Source organism: Syngnathus acus, chromosome 13 (genome assembly GCF_901709675.1).
Source record: "Syngnathus acus chromosome 13, fSynAcu1.2, whole genome shotgun sequence".
In the NCBI taxonomy this organism is placed as follows: domain Eukaryota; kingdom Metazoa; phylum Chordata; class Actinopteri; order Syngnathiformes; family Syngnathidae; genus Syngnathus; species Syngnathus acus.
In genome coordinates, this window is record NC_051098.1 from 1,480,989 (window position 1) to 1,502,463 (window position 21,475).

Sequence of the window (21,475 nt, forward strand, 5' to 3'; positions counted from 1 at the left end):
TGAGTCGCAAGCAATGTGGACAATGAGTGCCGAGTGTTTAAAAAAGAGTGGCCAATTTGGCTCGACGTACGGGACGTGACGTTCAGCCACATGAACATCAACATCAACCCATCACAGATCGAGGTAAACGGACCAACACCTCGGATCTCTCCTAAGAATTGCCACAACAAATTTTACTCCAGACTATGACGCACTAGCAAAAAAGGGAGACCAACAACACTGTTCCCACTGAAAATGAAGGGGAGGCTCTCAAGTTTGTTGTAAAAAAATGCATTTAGAATATGATTTGTCCAAATAGCAGGGATTGAAACTAGCGACCATTCTCATTTTCAAACAATGAAGGATGCTCAAGGACAGTGGTCCCCAACCACCGGGCCGCGGACCGGTACCGGTCCGTGGGTCACTTTGTACCGGGCCGCCAAGCCACACAGAAAAAAATAAATAAATTGTTTTAATCGACGATCAATTAATTCAGGTCAAGACGCTCGTCCCGGTCACGTGACATGTTTCCCCAGTCGAGCCCGCAAAGCTAGCAAAAATGAGTAAGTATTTATTTTGAAAAATATAAAAAAATTGGCGATTCTCTCCCAATTACATCCGTCGGTTCAGGTCAAGACGCTCGTCTCGGTCACGTGACATGTCACCTCAGTTGAGCCCGCGAAGCAAGCAAAAATGAGCAAGAAACAGAGATGTTTGGAAAGCTTCTTCGGAAAGGGAAAAAAGCCCAATGAGGAGACGGAAGAAGAAGAGGCTACGACTTCTAAGAAAAGGAAAGCTGCATTTAAAAGACTATGACGCGCCAAGCCCACTCTGCATAATATGTGGCGACAGGCTAGCTAACGAGGCAATGAAGCCCTCAAAACTGCTTCGGCACATGGAGACCAAGCATCCTGCATTAAAAGACAAACCTTAACCACTTCGGGTGTCATTGTCTCCGATTACGCCTAGATGGGACCGGCTCGTTTCTGAGAAACAAGCTCAGTGCTCCCACTAATTCAATATAATGGTGAGTTTTATTTTAATGTCGTTTATACTTGTTTTTATGCCAGTCGTATCATTTTATTTCATCGTATTCATATATTTGTTATAAATGTATTATTTATTTATATAAATGTATTATTTAGTTATATAAATCTATTATTTATTTATATAAAGGCCAGTCCGCGAAAATATTTCTGACACGTAACCGGTCCGTGGCGCAAAAAAGGTTGGGGATCACTGCTCAAGGACATTGATGCACCACCTGTTTGCGACTAATCTTAACCTGTAAAGTTCTTAAGGCTTACTTTAAGGAAGTGTTTCCCGTTTTCTCACCTCTGTTACCAGGTGTTTGTGAGTTAAAACTGCTCTGATTTTCAGATACCCCTCACCGTGTTGCCGTTTTGATTACTTTATTTGGATGTATGCTTTCACCGATTCTTCAAGATGATATATTTGGTCAGAATGTTTGCCGTTTGCCGTTTCATTAATCTGACCTGCAGGCACTGAAGTGATGGAGACTGTTATTCATAATAACAGTGTCGTATTTTATGAGAATCACTGATAGCGGTTTTTTAGTGATTTCTTTTTTTTTTTTTAATGCTGTTAATAAATGCATTTGTTTTCAAAAAACTTTTTGGGAATATCCATGCTTTACTACCTACTAAAGGCCAAAATATTTTATGCAATGACCTTTACAGGTCGTTTATATTACTTCACACAAACACTACGTCCATCTGCTCCTGGTTCGGCCCTCCGGTCCAAATTTAGAACCCAGTTCGGCCCGTGAGTCAAAAAGTTTGCCCACCCCTGGTTTAGCCTGTTGTTGCTCGTTCATGACTGTTCTTGGTGTTGGATTTTGTCGAATAAATTGCCCCCCAAAATGCGACTTATACTCCGGAGCGACTTATACCGTAATCTTCGGACTATAAGTCGCGGTTTTTTTTCATAGTTTGGGTGGGGGGGCGACTTATACTCAGGAGCGATTTATATACATATATATGGGGTTTTTTCACTTTTTTGGGCATTTTATGGCTGGTGCGACTTATACTCCGGTGCGACTTATAGTCCGAAAATTACGGTATATGTTTTTTTTCACTTTTTTGGGCATTTTATGGCTGATGCAACTTGTACTCCGGAGCGACTTAAAGTCCGAAAATTACGGTATTTTAATAGTAGGCATACAACTTATGTATTGACAGTCTATGTTGCATTATAAAAGGCTTTTAGATTTTTGCGGCTCCAGATAGGTATGTTTTTTGTATTTTTGGGCCAATATGGCTCTTTGAACATTTTGGGTTGCCGAACCCTGCCCTATACAGTCCTCAGGCTCCCCAACAATAGCGGTAGCAGTTTGCATTATTTTAGTGCAATGTTTTTCCTTATTCAGATTTGTTTCAAGACTACACTTACAGTTAGACTTCACTTTGATGGTTAATTCAGTTATTGCAATTTTGTTGTTTTATCACAGTAGATTGGTTTATTTACATTTCAAAAACCAGAAGCTATTCATTTACAAACGTTGCACTTTAGCTCACATATTTAAATGTTCAGATATTAAGATGTGATAGACAGTTTTTGCATGATTTGAATGAGGCAAAATAACATGCTTTATCTCTCGAATATATTGTTATAATCATTTGTTTTAGATCTCATCGTTTTTGTATAAAAATTAAATTTGGTGTTCAAAAAGTCTTTTTTCAAACTTGAGTTGAAAAAGAGGGGGTCGTCTTATAATCAGGGTCGTCTTATATTTGGGCCAATACGCTAATTTATTAGCGTGACTTTTTCTGTCTTCACAGGGGATTTTTGGCAAGTGTAGAAAATAAGAACAGGTTCCCTCTCCCCAAGCGAAGTTCAGAGGTCAAGAATAAATTGATAATAATTTTTTCTGATAAAGGTTTGAAAAATTAAAAATAAAACTGTTGTTTTGTTTTTCTGTGTGTTTTAAAGAGTAATAGGGCAAAAGTGTGACTTTTGTAATAGCCCGACACATTCTTTGTGTTTGAATTGATTCCTATTGGAAACGTTGAAGGAGGTAAAGAATAAAGTGACATTTATTTTTGTTATAAAGGTTTAAAAAACAAAAAATTGAACTGTTGTTATGGTTTTCTGTGTGTGTACATGTACTTTCTTACTGATTCTACTATGTTTTACATATATTAATAGGGCAAAAAGTGTGACTTTTGGGATAGTCCGGCACACATTACACCTAAATCTCAACTTTGTTCGCTTCAATCCTACGTGACTTTCTGTCTAACCTGGTTTGGTCATGGACCCCAATTTCTTTAGTCAAAAATACATTTTCAAGGACTAGTATTTTAAAGGGATGCTATAAGGACTGTACTACAAAGCTAAATGACCAGCACGTAAACCTTAGCGCGAGTGATTCGATGAATTTCCGTGACCAATTTCAAGGTGTTAGATAATAAGTCGGTTTGATAAGTTTGATCATTATGAATGCTTTATATAATGACACGGATAACGAGGATCGTTTTTGATTCGGAAAGGGGGAAGTTCACGGAAGCACCTCATCGACAACATTACAGTAGACATCACAGGCATTATTTTTGTGTTTAACAGTGCTTCGCAATCTTTAAGTGCTAATGTAAAGTGTTTGAGCGGCTCGGTGGGGCACTGGGTAGCACGTCCGCCTCACAGTTAGGAGGGTGCGGGTTCAATTCCACCTCCGGCCCTCCCTGTGCGGAGTTTGCATGTTCTCCCCGGGCCCGCGTGGGTTTTCTCCGGGCACTCCGGTTTCCTCCCACATCCCAAAAACATGCTTGGTAGGCCGATTGAAGACTCCAGATTGTCCCTAGGTGTGAGTGCGAGTGCAAATGGTTGTTTGTCTCTGTGTGCCCTGCGATTGGCTGGCAACCGGTTCAGGGTGTCCCCCGCCTACTGCCCGATGACAGCTGGGATAGGCTCCAGCACGCCCGCGACCCCCGTGGGGACTAAGCGGTTCGGAAAATGGATGGATGGATGTAAAGTGTTTGTTTATTATGTTATTTTCTTAAAAGCTGATCTTGATAGTTTAAATTAAGAAATACATTTTTATTTGTTTTTATTTTATATTTATGTATTTTATTTTTGCAACTTTTGTTGTTGTTTTTTTTAATTTTTTTCGGAGTACTGTTTTGGTACGAGTATTGAGAAACTTTATTCAGGTATAGTGTAGGAGCAAACTGTCCACACACAATTTTTTCCGTTACACTCACTGATGTCTTACATTTCTCTTTGATGACCTTTGATGTCCTTTATGTTGTGTATCCACTGTTGTGTATCCACTGTTGTGTATCCACTGTGATGTCCTGCACCAATAGGATCGCTCAGGTTCACTTCACCAGTGTATGAATAAGGCCAGTTTGAATAAATTTCAGTGACAATGCAACTCTCGCTTCACTGTAAGCGTCTCCTGGCAATAGTATCAAAGTCAAAATTTTGATGTGATGACAATACTAGTATGTTACTTACAGACACACTCCAGATCTGCAATCCATTAGTATAACCAATCATGAGACAGAGAGGGGGATCAGTTGTGCCACTCTGTATCTTCAACTCAAAGTTGCGGGCAGAATCTGCATAAACAGAATGGTTAGAGTAAAATTTTAGCAGACAGAGTTGCATTGCTTCATTGTTTGGAATTCATTTGAATTCCCATGTTAATCAATAAATAACAGACTTATCCTGTAACACTCATTTTCTGTCACTGAACATATTGTGCTGTGTTTACTTGAGCTGCTTGGTCGTTTATTTTTGGTTTTGTTTTGGGGTTTTTCGCCTTTAAAAAGTACATCTTGTTTTCTTTATAGTTTTTAGGCATCGTTTTTGTGCATTGTGTACAAATTATTGCTGAGTCAACATTTTAAAACCAGTATCTGAAAAGATAGGACAAAACAAACAAAAAGGGATGTCGTGGTGTACTGTAAAATCCATGATTAGCCAACTCGGTGCTCGCACTAAAAGCTTTCGTAGCAGTTTGTGTCTTCAAGCAGTGCTCTTTAAACATATTGTCAGGGATGAGCATGGCAAATGTGAAAAAGCACGGAAAAATAGCGGGGGATATATACATACATATATATGTATATATACAGTGATCCCTCGCTACTTCGTGTTTCGTCTATCGCGGCTTCACTACATCGCAGATTTTTTTTCCAAATTAAAAGAACATTAAAAGTCAAAATAAAACTTCTAAATTGAGGAAACGTGTCTAACCTTTAGGACAATGTAGTATTGTCCAAATGTTCGTTTACATTCCTTTAGAAGTCCGTTTTCGCGTGTAAGCACGATCGCGAATTAGCATATTTCCACTAACTCATTAGCCTGCCCATACTTCGTGTTGGTGACCGTACTTCGTGGATTTCACTTATCGCGGGTGGTTTTTGGAACCAATTATCCGTGATAAACGAGAGATTACTGTATATATATATATGCCGTCGCGGCGGGCGGAGGAATGCTCGCGAGTCGCCGAGGCTAACGTTGCCCGGCCAGCTGGCCGGCCGCTCCCCCCCCATATATAAAAAAAATATTTTCTCAACGGATTTACACAATTCACGACAATACTTTCGACGGAAAAAAAACACGGAAATCCGCGGATCCACAGAAAATTCTCATCCCTGTATTGTGTAAATGTGAGTAGCGTAAATTTCGGACTATAAACCGCGAATTCTTCCTCAAATTTTGAACCCTGCGGCTTATAGTCCGGTGCGGCTTATATAGGATTTTTTCCATGATTTTTGTGATGACTTGATCTCTTTTATACACTCGTAAAAAGGCTGTTGTAGAATAGAATAGATCTTTATTGTTATTGTCACACATGCACAACGAAATTTAAAAAGTGCCAACCGATCAGCGCATGAGATAAAAAAATAAATAAATAGAATAAAAAGATAAAAAATACAAGCTAAAACCCACAGAAGAACATACACAGACATAATCATTTACATTATCATTATCATGTGCGGCAACGCTTTGCTGGGCGGAGGGATATATGACACGGTCACTGGGGAGAAAAGTGGTATGTTGATTGAATGTGTATCCGCCAGGCAAATAGTGCCGTATAATCCACACAAAGAAGAGACAGAACGAGATCAAGACGGACATTACTGAAAGGAAGCTTTTATAGACAAACCGTCATTATGGGGGGCTTATATAGGATTTTTTCTGTGATTTTTGTGATGACTTGATCACTTTTATACACTCGTAAAAAGGCTGTGGACCGCTGTTGTGCGGCACCGCTTTGCTGGGCGGAGGGATATTTGACACGGTCACTGGGGAGAAAAGTGGTGTGTTGATCGCATGTGTATCCGCCAGGCAAATAGTGCCGTATAATTCACAGAAGAGACAGAACGAGATAAAGACGGACATTACTGAAAGGAAGCTTTTATACACAAACCGTCATTATGGGGGACAAAAGAAATGCATATGATGCCGCTTTTAAGTTAGAGGAAGTCGATGTTGATGATATTGTGTCGCGTCACCCTTTTCTTTATTTCCCGGTCACGTCTACTCTGGAGCTATTCGTGTCACTCGCTAGTTTAATGTAATTTAGCGCGACAGACCCTCATCATGGAAAATGCTAGAAGAAATGCATAAAAGCGACGACAAAAGAGAGACTGAGAAAGTGTGTGGCACAGGATATCTAACGCTATTCCAATCGGACACTGAGGAAGACTTCGATGGTTTCAGTGCACAGAAGGAAGATGAAGACGATGCTCTTTTTTTTACTTTTACTGGTATGCTTTTTTAACCAAGCCTGTTAGTGCTGTGCTACCGTGTTGCTGCTGTGTTACCACCGCGTCTCAGTGACTTTTACCGGTATGTTTTTTTTAATCCAGCGCTATTAGTGCTGCTGCGTCACAGGCAGTGTTTGGAAAGAAATGTTAGGGTATGTTATTAAAACTTTCTGTGTACCGTCTTTCTTTGTAAATAACTCGCGTGCAGACGTCCATGTTGCTGCGGTACTACTGCTGCGTCACAGGCAGCATTTAGAAAGACATGTTAAAGTATGTTATTAAAACTTGGCTTTCTGTGTACTGTCTTTCTTTGTAATTAACTCATGCGCACGTGCGGCTTATAGTCCGGTGCGGCTTATATAAGTATAAAATTTTAAAAAAATCACAAATATTAGCTGGTGTGGCTTATAGTCCGGTGCGGCTTTTAGGCCGAAATTTACGGTAAATGCGGTGTTGAATTTAATTCAAAAATTTCGTTTTGTACACACCTAGTGTTGACAAAATGACAATAAAGTTCTGTCTAAGTCTAAGTCTAGTGTGTGGCCCGCCGCCCACTTTGTAGTGGCTTGTGACATGTGTTAACTTTTCACAGAACTTGCAATGCTAAAAAAAAAAAAATTTGAAAATTGAGTGAGCAGAATTAGAAGTGTAGCTGTCAGAAAAGTGGACGGATGTTTGGAATGGGGAATATGAATAATACAGTGGAGCCTCCGTTTTTGAACACAATCCGTTCCAGAAGGCTGTTCGAGAAGTGTATCGTTCGAATTCTGAATAATATTTTCCCATTACAAATAATGGAAAAAAAATTAATCTGTTCCGAGCAAAATAAAAAAAAACTTTTTTCATTTGTGCATTTTTGTCCGATCGTGCAACTGCAGCGCACTGCCGAACGCGCAACCGTAGCGCGTCGCCGACCGCGCAAAATAAAAAAAAACGTTTTTTATTTGTGCATTTTTGTCCGATCGTGCAACTGCAGCGCACCGCCGAACGCGCAACCGTAGCGCGTCGCCGACCGCGCAACTGCACCGCGCTGGTCACATTATTGTGACAGAGCCGTCGCTGAAAATATTTTTAAAGTCCTGATGTACTTTCCAAAATTTAAGTGGACATCAGTGCGCAGGGAGCTTAATTTTGTCCAATCGCGCAACTGCAGCCAGCGCACCGCCGAACGCGCAACCGTTGAGCGCCGCCGACCGCACAACTGCACCGCGCTGGTAGCATTATTGTGACAGAGCGGTCGCTAAAATTTAGAAAATATTTTTAAAGTCCTAATGGACTTTCCAAAATTTAAGTGGACCTCAGTGCGCAGGGAGCTTAATTTGGTCCGATCGCGCAACCGCAGCGCGCCGGCCGGGCGCTCAGTGTCGCATTGCTTTACGAGTGTCTTTGTGTTTTAGGATGGCTTTACTGCTCCGACTTGCTTCCTTTGGAGCCATGATTAGAGTTGATGGAATCCTCAGAGTAACGAGAACGTAATAACGAACGGAGCCAGTTGGCATGCGGGTCCTATCGGCTCATCTCGCGAGGTTCGACAACCGAATTTCATCCGACATCCGAAGCAAGAAAATCTCGAAATTTTTTTTAGAATACCGATTTGTTCGAGAACCGGGACGTTCGAAAACCGAGGGTCCACTGTACTAATAAACGTCAAGATGTATAAAAACACAAATGAATCAGCAGCTAAAATAGTGAGGCACGATAATTATTATTATTTATTCATCCATCCGTCCATTTTCTATACCGCTTGTCCCCAAGGGCGTTCTGGAGCCTAACCAAGCAGACATCGGGCAGTAGGCGGGGGACACCCTGAAAAGGTTGCCAGCCAATCGCAGGGCACACAGAGATGAACAACCATCGGCACTCGCACTCACACCTAGGGACAATTTGGAGTGCTCAATCAGCCTACCATGCATGTTTTGGGGATGTGGGAGGAAACCGGAGTGCCCGGAGAAAACCCACGTAGGCACGCGGAGAACATGCAAACTCCACACAGGGAGGGCCGGAGGTGGAATCGAGGTAGATGTGCAAACCAGTGCACCACCGTGCAGGCTTGTTTGTTTATTTATTTATTTATTTATTTATAAGGCGGCCAGCCGACTGTCTTAAAAAGGGAACTAAACATACCGTATTTTCCGCACCATAAGGTGTGGCTTCCGTAATATACAGGCGTAATATGAAGACCCGATGAACCAATCAGAGGACATTACGTTTTACGTAGATCGGGGCAAAAAAACAGAGGACTGTACGTAACACATAGAGTACGTACCTCCGCCGCCCTTGATAAATAAATACTATTGTTTGTGCAAAGCAAACAGCAATAGGACCCTCTAAAATGGCATAGACAAAGAGACGTACATACGAGGCACAATTAGAGCTTTCTATCATTGCAGAAGAGCAACGCGACAATGACGAGACAATGACGAGGGGGAACTTGGCATGTTTAATTGCGAACTTGCCCAACTATTTAATTTGGATACAGAAGATGAGGATTTTGATGTATTTGTGTATTAATAGCGATTAGAGTACAATACAGTAAATGATTGAATAGTAGAATAAAGTACAACGGAACTGACTGCATTGCTCCTGTGACGTTTTTTTTTTTTTAAAACGTAAGTTATGGCATGCATGCGCCCTATATTGCGTGTCCAGTGTGTGGATTAAATACAGAAAAGCCCCCGGAATTGAGTCTGCGCCTTTTAACCCGAAGCGCCTTATGGTGCGGAAAATACGGTGCACGCAAAGTTGCCTGTGTATATATCGCACAAAGCCGCATTTGCCTTTAAGTGCCTGGTAAGCCTCTCTGCATTTGTGCAAATTCTCGACAGTGAAAAAATCTGGTCTGGTCCAGATGCAGGCGGTTGAACGCAATTTTGGTGTATTTGACCGAGGCGCAGAAAGACAAATCAGCACTTGGCAGGTATGAGTGATGAATGATGTCATGTAGGCTATTTCATTCATAAATATAACACCAGCACGGAACACTTTCAAATCAGTAATAAAACGGATCATAATCTTCATCTTATATACTTAATATTAAAACCACCCCGTCACTATCATTTGCTTGTGTGTATGTGCGTGTGTGGGGGGAAGTGGGGCGGTCCACAGCGTCCGTGCCGACCACCCCGCCTATCCACTCCGGTCGATGTTTTTATCAGCTGATCAATAAAGATTAACGTGCATGTTGAAGGGAAACTTGCTGGGATAGGGTAATGTAAATGTTTAACAAATCCAAATCCTGCCAGCCCCAATTGTACCTGTATATCAGGCATGTCCAAATTCCGGCTCGCCGCCAAATACGGCCCCCGGTCAGATTTCATACGACCCACAGCTTTGGACTTAAAATGTATTATTCATGGCCCACCTGTGTATTTGCATGAAATCTTTGTAGTTAAAAAAATTTCTGAAAAAACTATTGGCCCCCGGGCCCCTTCACTTTATCAAATCTGGCCCTCCTTGCAAAAAGTTTGGACACCCCTGCTGTATATTGAAATCATAAAGCAATGAGAAGAGGCAACAGCCCAGACTGTTAGCTTAGCAGTTGCGCTTCTAAGCTGGGCCGCCAGAGCTGCGGGTACGATCCCCAAGTTGGGTGATTATTTTGTTTCTGCATTGTCAAGCACAGCTGACATTGCTTATGACCTTTGAGGCTTTGAGGTCTGTTGGTCCACAAAGTCAGTGAATAAAGTCAGTGAACTGATGAGAATTGATGAGGAATGGGTGGCGAGAAGAGGCAGAGGAGGTCTCTGTCAAAAGTGCTGTATTTCCTCTTGTTACCGACACCACTATGTATAGGTTACATTTACTTTTTAAAGACCAAAAGCATTACCACGCAAATCAGGTAATCACAGCAGATTGTTCAGCTTCATATAAATTAGTGTTACAGCGTGATTATCATATGAACTAAAATAAATTCTAAACAACAGCAACAGCGGCTAGTAGATTATTTTACCATTGATATCAGCCTTCTCAAAACGAACCCAAATGACCTTCTCCTTTTCATCAGTTTGCAGACCACCAGAGTAAGCCTACAGTTGAAAAGACCAGAGTTTTACATGAAACATGACAGTTATGTGAAAAATTATTATCTAACTACTTTGTTGATCTACCAACCAATAGCAGTAGTATTAGCATTCATGAATCATTCATGAATTACAAAATAACATTGAAACAAAAATTATCTTGTATTATAATTGTATTACAATTTGAACTCGGTTTATATATCTTATGACCTCAAATAGGACAAATAGTAAATGTTTTTATCTGTTTGAGGATCAAAACATTACCAGCTCAGTGGCCTAGTGGTAGAGTGTCCGCCCTGAGCCTGGAAGGTTGTGGGTTCAAACCCCGGCCGGGTCATACCAAAGACTATAAAAATGGGACCCATCGCCTCCCTGCTTGGCACTCAGCATTAAGGGTTGGAATTGGGGGGTTAGATCACCAAATGATTCCCGAGCGCGGCACCGCTGCTGCTCACTGCTCCCCTCTCCCCCAGGGGATGGATTAAAATCACATGGGGATGGGTTAAATGCAGAGGACAAATTTCACCACACCCAGATGTGTGTGTGACAATCATTGAGACTTTAAACTTTTTTTAATTTACTATTCATCTTTTTTTAATTCATCTTTTTTGAATTCATTGATTCAAAACAGATGGCGCCCGTGATGGCAAGCCGTCTGCCTCGCTCCTTTGCTGTTAAGTCTTTTTCCCTGCTCCTGCTGCTTTCTGCCTTCTGATATGTTTCTGCTCTGCTGACATATGATCGCCAAACCCGCCTCGACCTTAGGGCTTGGTTTGAATCCCCACTGCTACCTGATCGCCCATTTTTCGATCAGCAAACACCGGTGCTGGCGGACATTTCTGAACACCTGCGCCGACTGTCTACTGTCTCTCCCCGGAGGGATCGCGACCAAAAGTCCCGTTCCAACACCGACGCTGGCTGTCATGCCCTTTCCCCGAGAGAAAGCGCTCTAGAAGACGAGGGAGACATGCCGGTGTGATTGTCCGCCTCAAAGGTCACCTGAGAGTCTCCTCCTCGGCTGAGCTGCGCCGCGGATTTTCTCCTCCTGTCCGGTTCGTATGCAGCCGTTGGATCCAGCCCGTTTTTCCGGTACCAGCCCCGCTGATTACTCCGGTAAACGGACCTGCTACCCTGGCGCAGCTTAAAACTGGAACATCACGGAGAAAGCTTGTTTACATCCAGCCTCCCGACGCCGGCTCCACCTCGCCAACCTGGTCCTCCGCTCTTCCGGTCGCATCACTGACACGTCATCAGAGTGCCGACACCGCAGTAAGGAATAGCGCTGGAAACATCGCGAGACTTGGCCATACTGTCTGTCGAGGGAGGAGAGGAGTGGATCCCACCCAGCTCTGTCCCATCCAGAGATCTACTGATCAATTCCACATTAATCCTGAACTTTTTAATGCTCAGTCCCTATCAAATAAATCAAGCTTGGTCCGTGATCACATTCTTGATAAAGATATTGACCTGATGTGCCTCACTGAGACCTGGCACCAACCTCAGGTTTTTTCATCATTAAATGAACCCTGTCCCCCTGGTTACAGTTACCTGCAGAGAGCTCGCTGCACTGGCCGAGGTGGTGGCCTGGCAGTGATCTACCGCGACACTCTCAAGCTGTCTCCTCTGTCTCTACCTGAAGTGTCCTCTTTTGAATATCTGGCCTTCAAATCAAAACCTCTGTCCAAGATCAATGCTGTTCTTATTTACTGGCCGCCCAAACCACACCCATCGTTCAACCCTGAGTTTCATGACCTTCTCACCTCCCTCTGCTCTCTATCTTTCAGTAATATAATACTAGGTGATATGAACATTCATATTGATAACCCCTCCTCCCCCCTGGCAGCTGATTTCCTTCATGTGTTGGACTGTCTCAACCTCACACAGCATGTTGATGCTCCCACACACGCCAGGAGGCACACTTTAGACCTGGTCATCTCAGACTATCACTCCATCAATAATCTGGCAGTATATGACCTGGGTGTCTCCGACCACAGTGTTATTTCCATGGATGTTTCCTGACCATCCCACACCCCCAGCCTAAACGCGATATTAATTTTCACAAAATTAAAAACATTAACCCTGCCATTTTGCACTCTGACCTCCAAATGCTGGCCTCGGTCAACCTTCCTTCAGCCACTGAATTGGTTGAACACTACAACCATTACCTTCGCTGCCTCCTGGATGTACATAACCCTCTAAAGAGAAGGACTGTGTCTTTCTCCCTCACTGCCCCCTGGTTAACTGATGAACTGCGCAGGATGAAAACTGCAGGCCGTGCCATTGAAAAGCATGCTAATTCATCTGGCCGGGTGGTACACAAGCTGGCCTACAAGGAACATCAGAAGGCCTATGCAGCAGCCCTTAAAGAAGCCCGGTCCATCTGCTACTCAAACATCGTCAATAGCAGTCCTGGAAATTCAAAGCAGCTTTTTACCCTTGTAAATCACCTCCTTAACCCCAAAAACCAAATACAGTGGAGCCTCGGTTTTCGAACGTCCCGGTTCTCAAACAAATCAGTATTCGAACAAAAAATTCGAGTTTTTTTTGCTTCGGATGTCGGACGAAATTCGGTTGTCGAACCTCGCGAGATGAGTGGAGGACCCGCATGCCAACTGACTCCGTTCGTTATTACGTTCTCGTTACTCTGAGGATTCCATCAACTCTAATCATGCATCCAAAGGAAGCAAGTGGGAGCAGTTAAGCCATCCTAAAACACAAAGACGCTCCTAAAGCAATGAGACACTGAGCGCCCGGCGCGCTGCGGTTGCGCAATCGGACCAAATTAAGCTCCCTGCGCACTGAGGTCCACTTAAATTTTGGAAAGTACATTAGGACTTTAAAAATATTTTCTAAATCTTAGCGACCGCTCTGTCACAATAATGCGACCAGCGCGGTGCAGTTGCGCGGTCGGCGGCGCGCAACGGTTGCGCGTTCGGCGGTGCGCTGCAGTTGCGCGATTGGACAAAATTAAGCTCCCTGCGCACTGATGTCCACTTAAATTTTGGAAAGTACATCAGGACTTTAAAAATATTTTCTAAATTTCAGCGACGGCTCTGTCACAATAATGCGAACAGCGCGGTGCAGTTGCGCGGTCGGCGACGCGCTACGGTTGGGCGTTCGGCGGTGCGCTGCAGTTGCACGATCGGACAAAAATGCACAAATGAAAAAATGCTTATAAAAGTCGGGTTTTTTTCGGAACAGATTATTTTTTATCCATTATTTGTAATGGGAAAATATGATTCGGAATTCGAACGATTCACTTCTCGAACAGCGTTCTGGAAAGGATTGTGTTCGAAAACCGAGGCTCCACTGTACATACAGAATCAACAGTAGAACAATGCAACAGGTTCCTTGTCAAGATCACTCCCATCCGGTCTCAGCTCTCAGGCTCCCCAGCACCATTTCTGCAATCTGCCTGCCCTCAACCTCCACCTTTCAGCACCTTTGCTGCTGCCACTCAGTCCGAAGTTGAGAGTTTCATCAAAAAAATGAAACCCTCCACCTACCCCTTGGACCCCATTCCTACAACTCTCATCAAATCTAACCTGTCTGCCATAAGCCCTTTTATCACACAAATAATAAATCACTCACTAAACTCAGGCCATGTTCTGCCATCACTCAAAACCGCCGTTATCAAGCCTCTCCTGAAAAAACCCAGCCTCGACCCAGAATGTCTCTCCAACTACCGGCCCATCTCTCTTCTTCCATTCCTGTCCAAAGTCCTTGAAAAAGCTGTTGCCATACAGCTACAGGAACACCTTCAACATCACTCACTATTTGAAACCTTCCAGTCTGGTTTCCGCACTTCCCATAGCACAGAGACAGCACCGCTGAGGGTAACCGATGACCTCCTCATCTCTGCCGATTCTGGATTCCCCCTTCCTGCTCATCCTCCTCGATCTTTCAACAGCCTTTGATACCGTCGACCACCATATCCTCCTTAACCGTCTCAACACAAACATTGGTCTCCATCTCTCCACACTGGACTGGTTCACCTCATACCTCGCTGACAGGACAGAGTACGTTAGCCTGGGCTCCTCCAAGTCAAATACAGCCCCTGTCACGTGTGGTGTCCCTCAAGGATCTGTCCTAGGACCCCTCCTTTTTATTCTGTACATGCTCCCCCTGGGTCAGGTCATCAGCCGACATGGCATCTCTTTTCACTGCTATGCCGATGACACCAAGTTATACCTCCGGACTGACCCCAATCCACGCTCCACTCCGGTCCCCTCATCATCACCCACACAGGCCCTTTCCAACTGCCTGGAGGAGATTAGGGCGTGGATGAGTTACTACTTCCTTCAACTGAACAGTTCCAAAACCGAAGTCATACAAATTGGCACCCCTCACCAGATCCAGTCATCACCCATTACCACCATCTCCTTTTCTGGTCAAGATATCCCCCCCTCCACCTCTGTTACCAACCTCGGGGTGATGTTCGACCCACAACTTACCTTTACCAACCACATCAAACATCTGTACAAAACCTGCTTTTTCCATATAAAAAACATTTCTAAACTCCGCCCCTTCCTCACCTTCTCCGATGCAGAAAAGCTCGTCCACGCCCTAATCTCCTCCAGGCTGGGCTACTGTAACAGCCTGCTCATCAGTATCCCCAACAAACACCTCCAGATACTCCAATTCATTCAGAACTGTGCCGCCCGAACTCTGATGAAAACCCCCAAACATGACCATATGACCCCTATTCTTCGGCACCTACACTGGCTTCCCATAACATCAAGAATTCATTACAAGATCGCTCTCATTACCCACCTCTGCATCTACAGCAACGCCCCTCAATACCTCAAAGGCCTCCTTACCCCTCACTCATCCACCCGTAACCTCTGGTCACAAAGCTCCAACCTCCTCCATCAGCCCCGTACATGACTCCGCACCATGGGAGACCGAGCTTTCTGCGCCGCTGCTCCCCACATCTGGAACTCCCTCCCTGTGCACCTACGTCAACCCTAGTCTGTGGACACTTTTAAAAAGGGGCTTAAAACTTTTCGGTTTAGAAAGGCTTTCCCCGGCTCCTCATAGGACCAAACCTAAGGAGGCTGCGCAAAGTCAAGGAGGAGGCCTACAAGAGCGGTGACCGGGACCTGTTCAAGCAGACCAGAAACGCACTGAACCGAGAGGTCAGAAAAGCCAGGAGGTGTTACGGGGAGTGCCTGGAGAGACACCTCTCTGCCAATCCTGATCCCTCAGCAGTGTGGAAAGGTCTGCAGAGCATCACGGGCTTCAAGAAACGAACCTGTGGAGAGCCCAAAGCTTGCAAACCAGCTAAACAGGTTCTACTGCAAGTTTGATCGCTCCTCCCACACAACAGGACCTCCTGCAGCACAATCAACATACTCACCTCCCCCCACAACCGCTCTGCCCTCACCTCCATCACGGTTGTCACCTACTCTCTCTCTTGCAGAGGCCGCGCCCGCACTCCAGATCCGCGAGGAGGAAGTGCGCCAGATGTTCCGGAGACAAAAGATCAGGAAGGCACCGGGCCCAGACGGTGTGTCACCTTCCTGCTTGAAAGTCTGTGCTGAACAGCTGGCACCTACCTTTGCACGGATCTTCAACCGTTCCCTGGAGCTGTGTGAGGTGCCCTCATGCTTCAAGAGCTCCACCATCGTACCGGTGGCCAAGAAGCCCGCCATCACAGGTTTGAAAGACTATAGACCTGTCGCCCTGACATCTGCCGTCATGAAATCCTTCGAGAGGTTAGTGTTGAACCACCTGAAGAATGTCACGGGCCCCCTGCTTGACCCCCTCAAGTTTGCCTACCGGGCAAACAGGTCAGTGGATGATGCGGTCAACATGGGACTGCGCTACATCCTGCACCACCTGGACACCCCAGGAACGTACGCCAGGATCCTGTTTGTGGACTTCAGCTCGGCGTTCAACACCATCGCTCCTGACATCCTCCAACAGAATCTCATCCAGCTCACGGTGCCTGCCTCCACCTGTCAGTGGATCACCAGCTTCCTGACCAACAGGAGACAGCATGTGAGGCTGGGGAGTATCACATCTGACACCCGGACCACCAATACTGGCGCCCCTCAGGGGTGCGCCCTCTCCCCACTGCTCTTCTCTCTCTACACCAACGATTTCTCCTCAGGTGATTCTCCTGTGAAGCTCCTGAAGTATGCAGACAACACCACTCTCATCGGACTGATCCAGGACGGTGATGAGACTGCGTACAGACAGGAGGTGGAGCGGCTGGTCCACTGGTGCAGCCAAAACCACCTGGAGCTGAACCCGCTCAAGACCGTGGAGATGACAGTGGACTTCAGGCGAGACCCTTCACCACTTTTACCCCTCACTATCTGCAGTAATACTATTCTCTCCACAGACACCTTCAAGTTCCTGGGAACCACAATCTCTCTGGACCTGAAATGGACGGGCCACATAGACTCTGTCCGGAAGAAGGCCCAGCAGAGGCTGTACTTCCTGAGACAGCTCAAGAAGTTCAACCTGCCGCGAGAGCTTCTGAAGACCTTCTACACTGCCATCATCCAGTCTGTCCTCTGCACCTCCATCACTGTCTGGTTTGGATCGGCCTCCAAACAAGACAAGCACAGACTGCAACGGACAATCAGGACTGCAGAAAAGATAATTGGAATCAACCTCCCATCTATCCAAGACTTGTACCTGTCCAGGACCAGGAAACGTGCAAGTACAGACCCTTCTCACCCAGGTTGCAGTCTGTTTGAACTACTCCCCTCCGGACGGCGTTATATACACCAAAACCAGCAGACACAGAGACAGCTTCTTCCCCCAGGCTGTTGCTCTGATGAACACACACCACTCTTAGAGTCTCAGAGTCATTGCTGTGCAATAACTTCCTGCTCTCCACACCTTTTTTGAATTGTCTACACTGTTTGTACTGTGTCCTCTCTGCATCCATTGCAGCCTGGTCATCCTGGAAGAGGGACCCTCCCATCTGTGGTCTCTTCTCAAGGTTTCTCATTTCCCCTAGTTGGAGTTTTGAGTTTTTCCTTGCCCTCCTGGGAGTTTAAGATCAGGGGATGTTTGAGAATATTTGTCATTTTTCACACGTCCTGAGTGTTGTTAGTCACCTAAATGTTGAACAGAGGCTGTGATGTACCGAAGTCAAATTCCTTGTTTAGCACGCTCAAACATGGCTAATAAAAATTCTTGAATCATGAATAGGTGTCTTTTATTGCCTCTGTGCTTTTATGCTTTTATGCTTTTATTCTGGTTTCTTGTGTGTTTTTAATTCTAGTCTTGTTTCTGTAGCACTTTGAGATTCTTTTATGAAAAGCGCTTTACAAATCAAATTTATTATTATTATTATTATTATTAAAAATAGGTCATTGTCAGAACTCAAACAATACAAAAACCCTCGGCTTGTCGTAAGCAAGTTGTTTGGCTTCAAAATATGTAACCTCCAACAGGGAACAATCACAACAGACAGGAAAATTTGAATAAGTCTTTATTCTTTAGGACATTTTTACTTTGGAGTGTACTTTGTTGCCAGTGGTTTATATTCAGTTATATTTTCTCTTAGTTAAAATGTAAACTGATATGCCCAAATCAGTGGTAATTAAAATTAAAATTCAGAATTTAATTGGCCATAAAAAAATGAACGCCAATTTATTAATGTTTAAGGTCGAATCAAACAAATATAAACATACAACTGAGCAGAAAGATGAACACACTGAACAAAAGTAAACAATTGGGATGAACATACAGTTATTCTTACAAGATTGGCAATAGGTGCCATGACGCATTTGCTTCAAAAAGAAAAAAAATCAAATGTATTGCTTGTCTGGCTGTGCTCATGGCGGGAGCCATGTGTGACTTACTTTATGCGCATCCTAAGAGGGGAGGGTCTTTTCAGACTGCACTGCAGCCATTTAGCTCATGTCATTGAGTGACGAAAAGTGGTACAAGACATTCTCCAGTTCAGATATAAACCAGATGGGTTTCATAGCTTTGCAAAACATTTGTAATTTGGGTAGACCTTGAAACAATCACATTGGATTTTTCATTGATTGCTACAACATGACACGTTTATATTTTAAAAAAAAAGAAACTAAACAAATATAAAACCCATGTGCAGACGTTTGAGTACCGTATTTCCACACTATAAGGCACACTTAAAAGCAGGGCTGTGGACTCGGTTCGGACTCGGGGACTCGGACTCGGTCGGACTCGGTCATTTTTGCCGGACTCTGACTCGGAATCGGACTCGGTGCTGATTTTGACCGAGTCCACCGAGTCCGACAATAAAAAAAAGAGGCAAGACGCAGCCAGAGAGTGTCAGGTTACAGTCAGCGCGGTAGGAGTTGGAAGAAGCAGTAAAAACTCCACCAAACTCGTCGTAATGACCCGTGATATATGTTATATCCTTACTATTTTCCAGGTTCTTAGATAGCAAGAATAGGTCGGACAACGACGTGAATGATAAATGCTTTATTCCTTACTCACAGTGCGTTCACAGGGCGTACCAGAACAACACAGAATGCCCATCCCACTTCCGGGGTTTTTCTACTACGGAATTTGAGTTAGCCCAAAATACACAACATCTCTTCCCCTCTTACAATGAACGTGCTATATGCATGAACAACATAGTCTTATGCACCTATAACTTGACATCTTCAAGATCTATCAATAACTACCATTAAACAATTATCATATATGGTCCAGACAATTATGACAATAATATTCCCATGAAACCTTAACTTTGGGTGAGGGTGGACTACCTCGAATTATACCGAATTATAGCGAAAAACCGATGTCGTACGGCGTCGTACGGCGTCAACACTATGTTGTTTTCAATAAAAACATGAACTCACGTTTGCGTCAGTCAATTTTAATTTTTATAAAGGATTATTCTCATTTGATGTCTTTAAATTCATCCGCGTTCTGCCATTGAAGCGGGGTGCATTCAAAGACCAGTCGTACAGACGGAAACGTTTTGTGATCAAATCTTTCATAACGAGAATGATTTGAGTGAATTGATTTGAATGAAATTGAGAAGAAATTTCAGTTCTGAAGGCTCCTTTTGTCCCAAGCAAAGTGACAGATGGTGGGGAGGGGGGATAAAAATTGTCAAATCAATTCACTCAAATCATTCTCATTATGAAAAATTTGATCACAAAACGTGTGTGGCTTTTTCTTAAATGAACACGTTTGACATTGCTATCGTGTCAGCTTTTAATTATATTATATTTATATAAGTATAAAGTCTCCTTTGTAATATATACTCCTTGTAGCCTGTACCCAAAAAGAGGAGTTTCTTTGCATCGAGGTTTATGCAAAGAGCTCACGTAATTATATTGTTGCGTTTTGGTGAAGTGAATGAGTGTTCCGTCTGTACGACTGGTCTTTGAATGCACCCCGCTTCAATGGCAGAACGCGGATGAATTTAAAGACATCAAATGAGAATAATCCTTTATAAAAATTAAAATTGACTGACGCAAACGTGAGTTCTTCATGTTATTATTGAAAACAACATAGTGCTGACGCCGTACGACATGGGTTTTTCGCTTTCCAAATAAGGGGTCGTCACTAATTATTTGTGTTTAGATAAATGTCTGAGCTATAATGGTGTAATTAATGATTAAAACTTGAAAGTATCTGTTTATTGTATTCGTTTATATGTTTAATAAAGACAAAGCCATCACAAAACTGTTGTAATTATTTAGATTTTGATCTAAATTAGCCTTGAATAAAGACTAAGCAGTCACATGAATTAACAGAAAAAATGGACAGCCGGACTCGGACTCGGACTCAGACACGGACTCGGACTCATGGTCAAGAGGCCGGACTCAGACTCGGACTCGGACTCGGTGCAAAAATCCGACCGAGTCCACAGCCCTACTTAAAAGCCTTTAACTTTCTCAAAAAACGAAGGTGCGCCTTTTAATAAGGTGCACCTTTTGTGTGGACCAAATTCCAAAATCTGTAAAGTTGTTTTGTGTGGCTTTCGTATTATACAGCCGTAATATGAAGACCCGATGAACCAATCAGAGGACATTACAGTTTACGTAGATCGGGGTAGTAAACCAATCAGAGGATTGCATGTAACACGTTGAGCACGTACCTCTGCCACCATTGATAAATAAATACAATCGTTTGTTCAAAGAAAACAGCATTAGGAACCTCTAAAATAGCATAGATAAAGAGTCATGCTTTTGAGGCACAAGTAGAGCTTTCTGGAAAGCCAGGATCATTGCAGAAGAGCAACGTGACAACGAGAAGGAACTTGGTATGTTTAATGGCAAACTTGCCCAACTGTTTAATTTGGATGCAGAAGATGAGGACTTGGACGGATTTGCGTATGAATATCGATTAACAATAATGTGAGTACAGTAGAGCAGTGGTCCCCAACCACCGAGCCGCGGACCGGTACCGGTCCGTGGGTCACTTGGTACCAGACCGCCAAGCCGCACAGAAAAATGTTTTTTTTTTTTTTTTTATCGACGATTGATTAATTCAGGTTAAAACGCTCGTCCAGGTCACATGACATGTTTCCCCAGTCAAGCCCGCAAAGCTAGCAAAAATGAGTAAGAATTTATTTTTGAAAAATAAAGAATTTGGCGATTCTCTCCCAATTACATCCGTCGGTGCACCTGTCTCTTAATACAGGTTAATTCAGGTCAAGACGCTCGTCTCGGTCACGTGACATGTCACCCCAGTCGAGCCCGCGAAGCAAACAAAAATGAGCAAGAAACAGAGATGTTTGGAAACCTTCTTCGGAAAGGGAGAAAAGCCCAA

At 43.8% G+C, this 21,475-nt stretch overlaps 1 protein-coding gene across 12 annotated transcripts in view; it reads right to left on the reverse strand.

The window, feature by feature from the left end:
• The window catches only part of bcas3 (BCAS3 microtubule associated cell migration factor), a 329,552-nt gene that overhangs the window by 274,728 nt on the left and 33,349 nt on the right, over window positions 1-21,475 (reverse strand). For 7 of the 12 annotated variants that reach the window (XM_037268403.1, XM_037268400.1, XM_037268405.1 and 4 more), the window contains 2 exons: window positions 10,663-10,738; window positions 4,453-4,556 (listed from right to left, as the gene is read on the reverse strand). In XM_037268403.1, the coding sequence (XP_037124298.1) occupies window positions 4,453-4,556; window positions 10,663-10,738 (180 nt within the window). Of the gene's footprint in view, window positions 1-4,452; window positions 4,557-10,662; window positions 10,739-11,731; window positions 11,880-21,475 lie in introns of all 12 variants that reach the window. The other 5 variants (XM_037268397.1, XM_037268399.1, XM_037268408.1 and 2 more) reach the window with 2 other exon arrangements.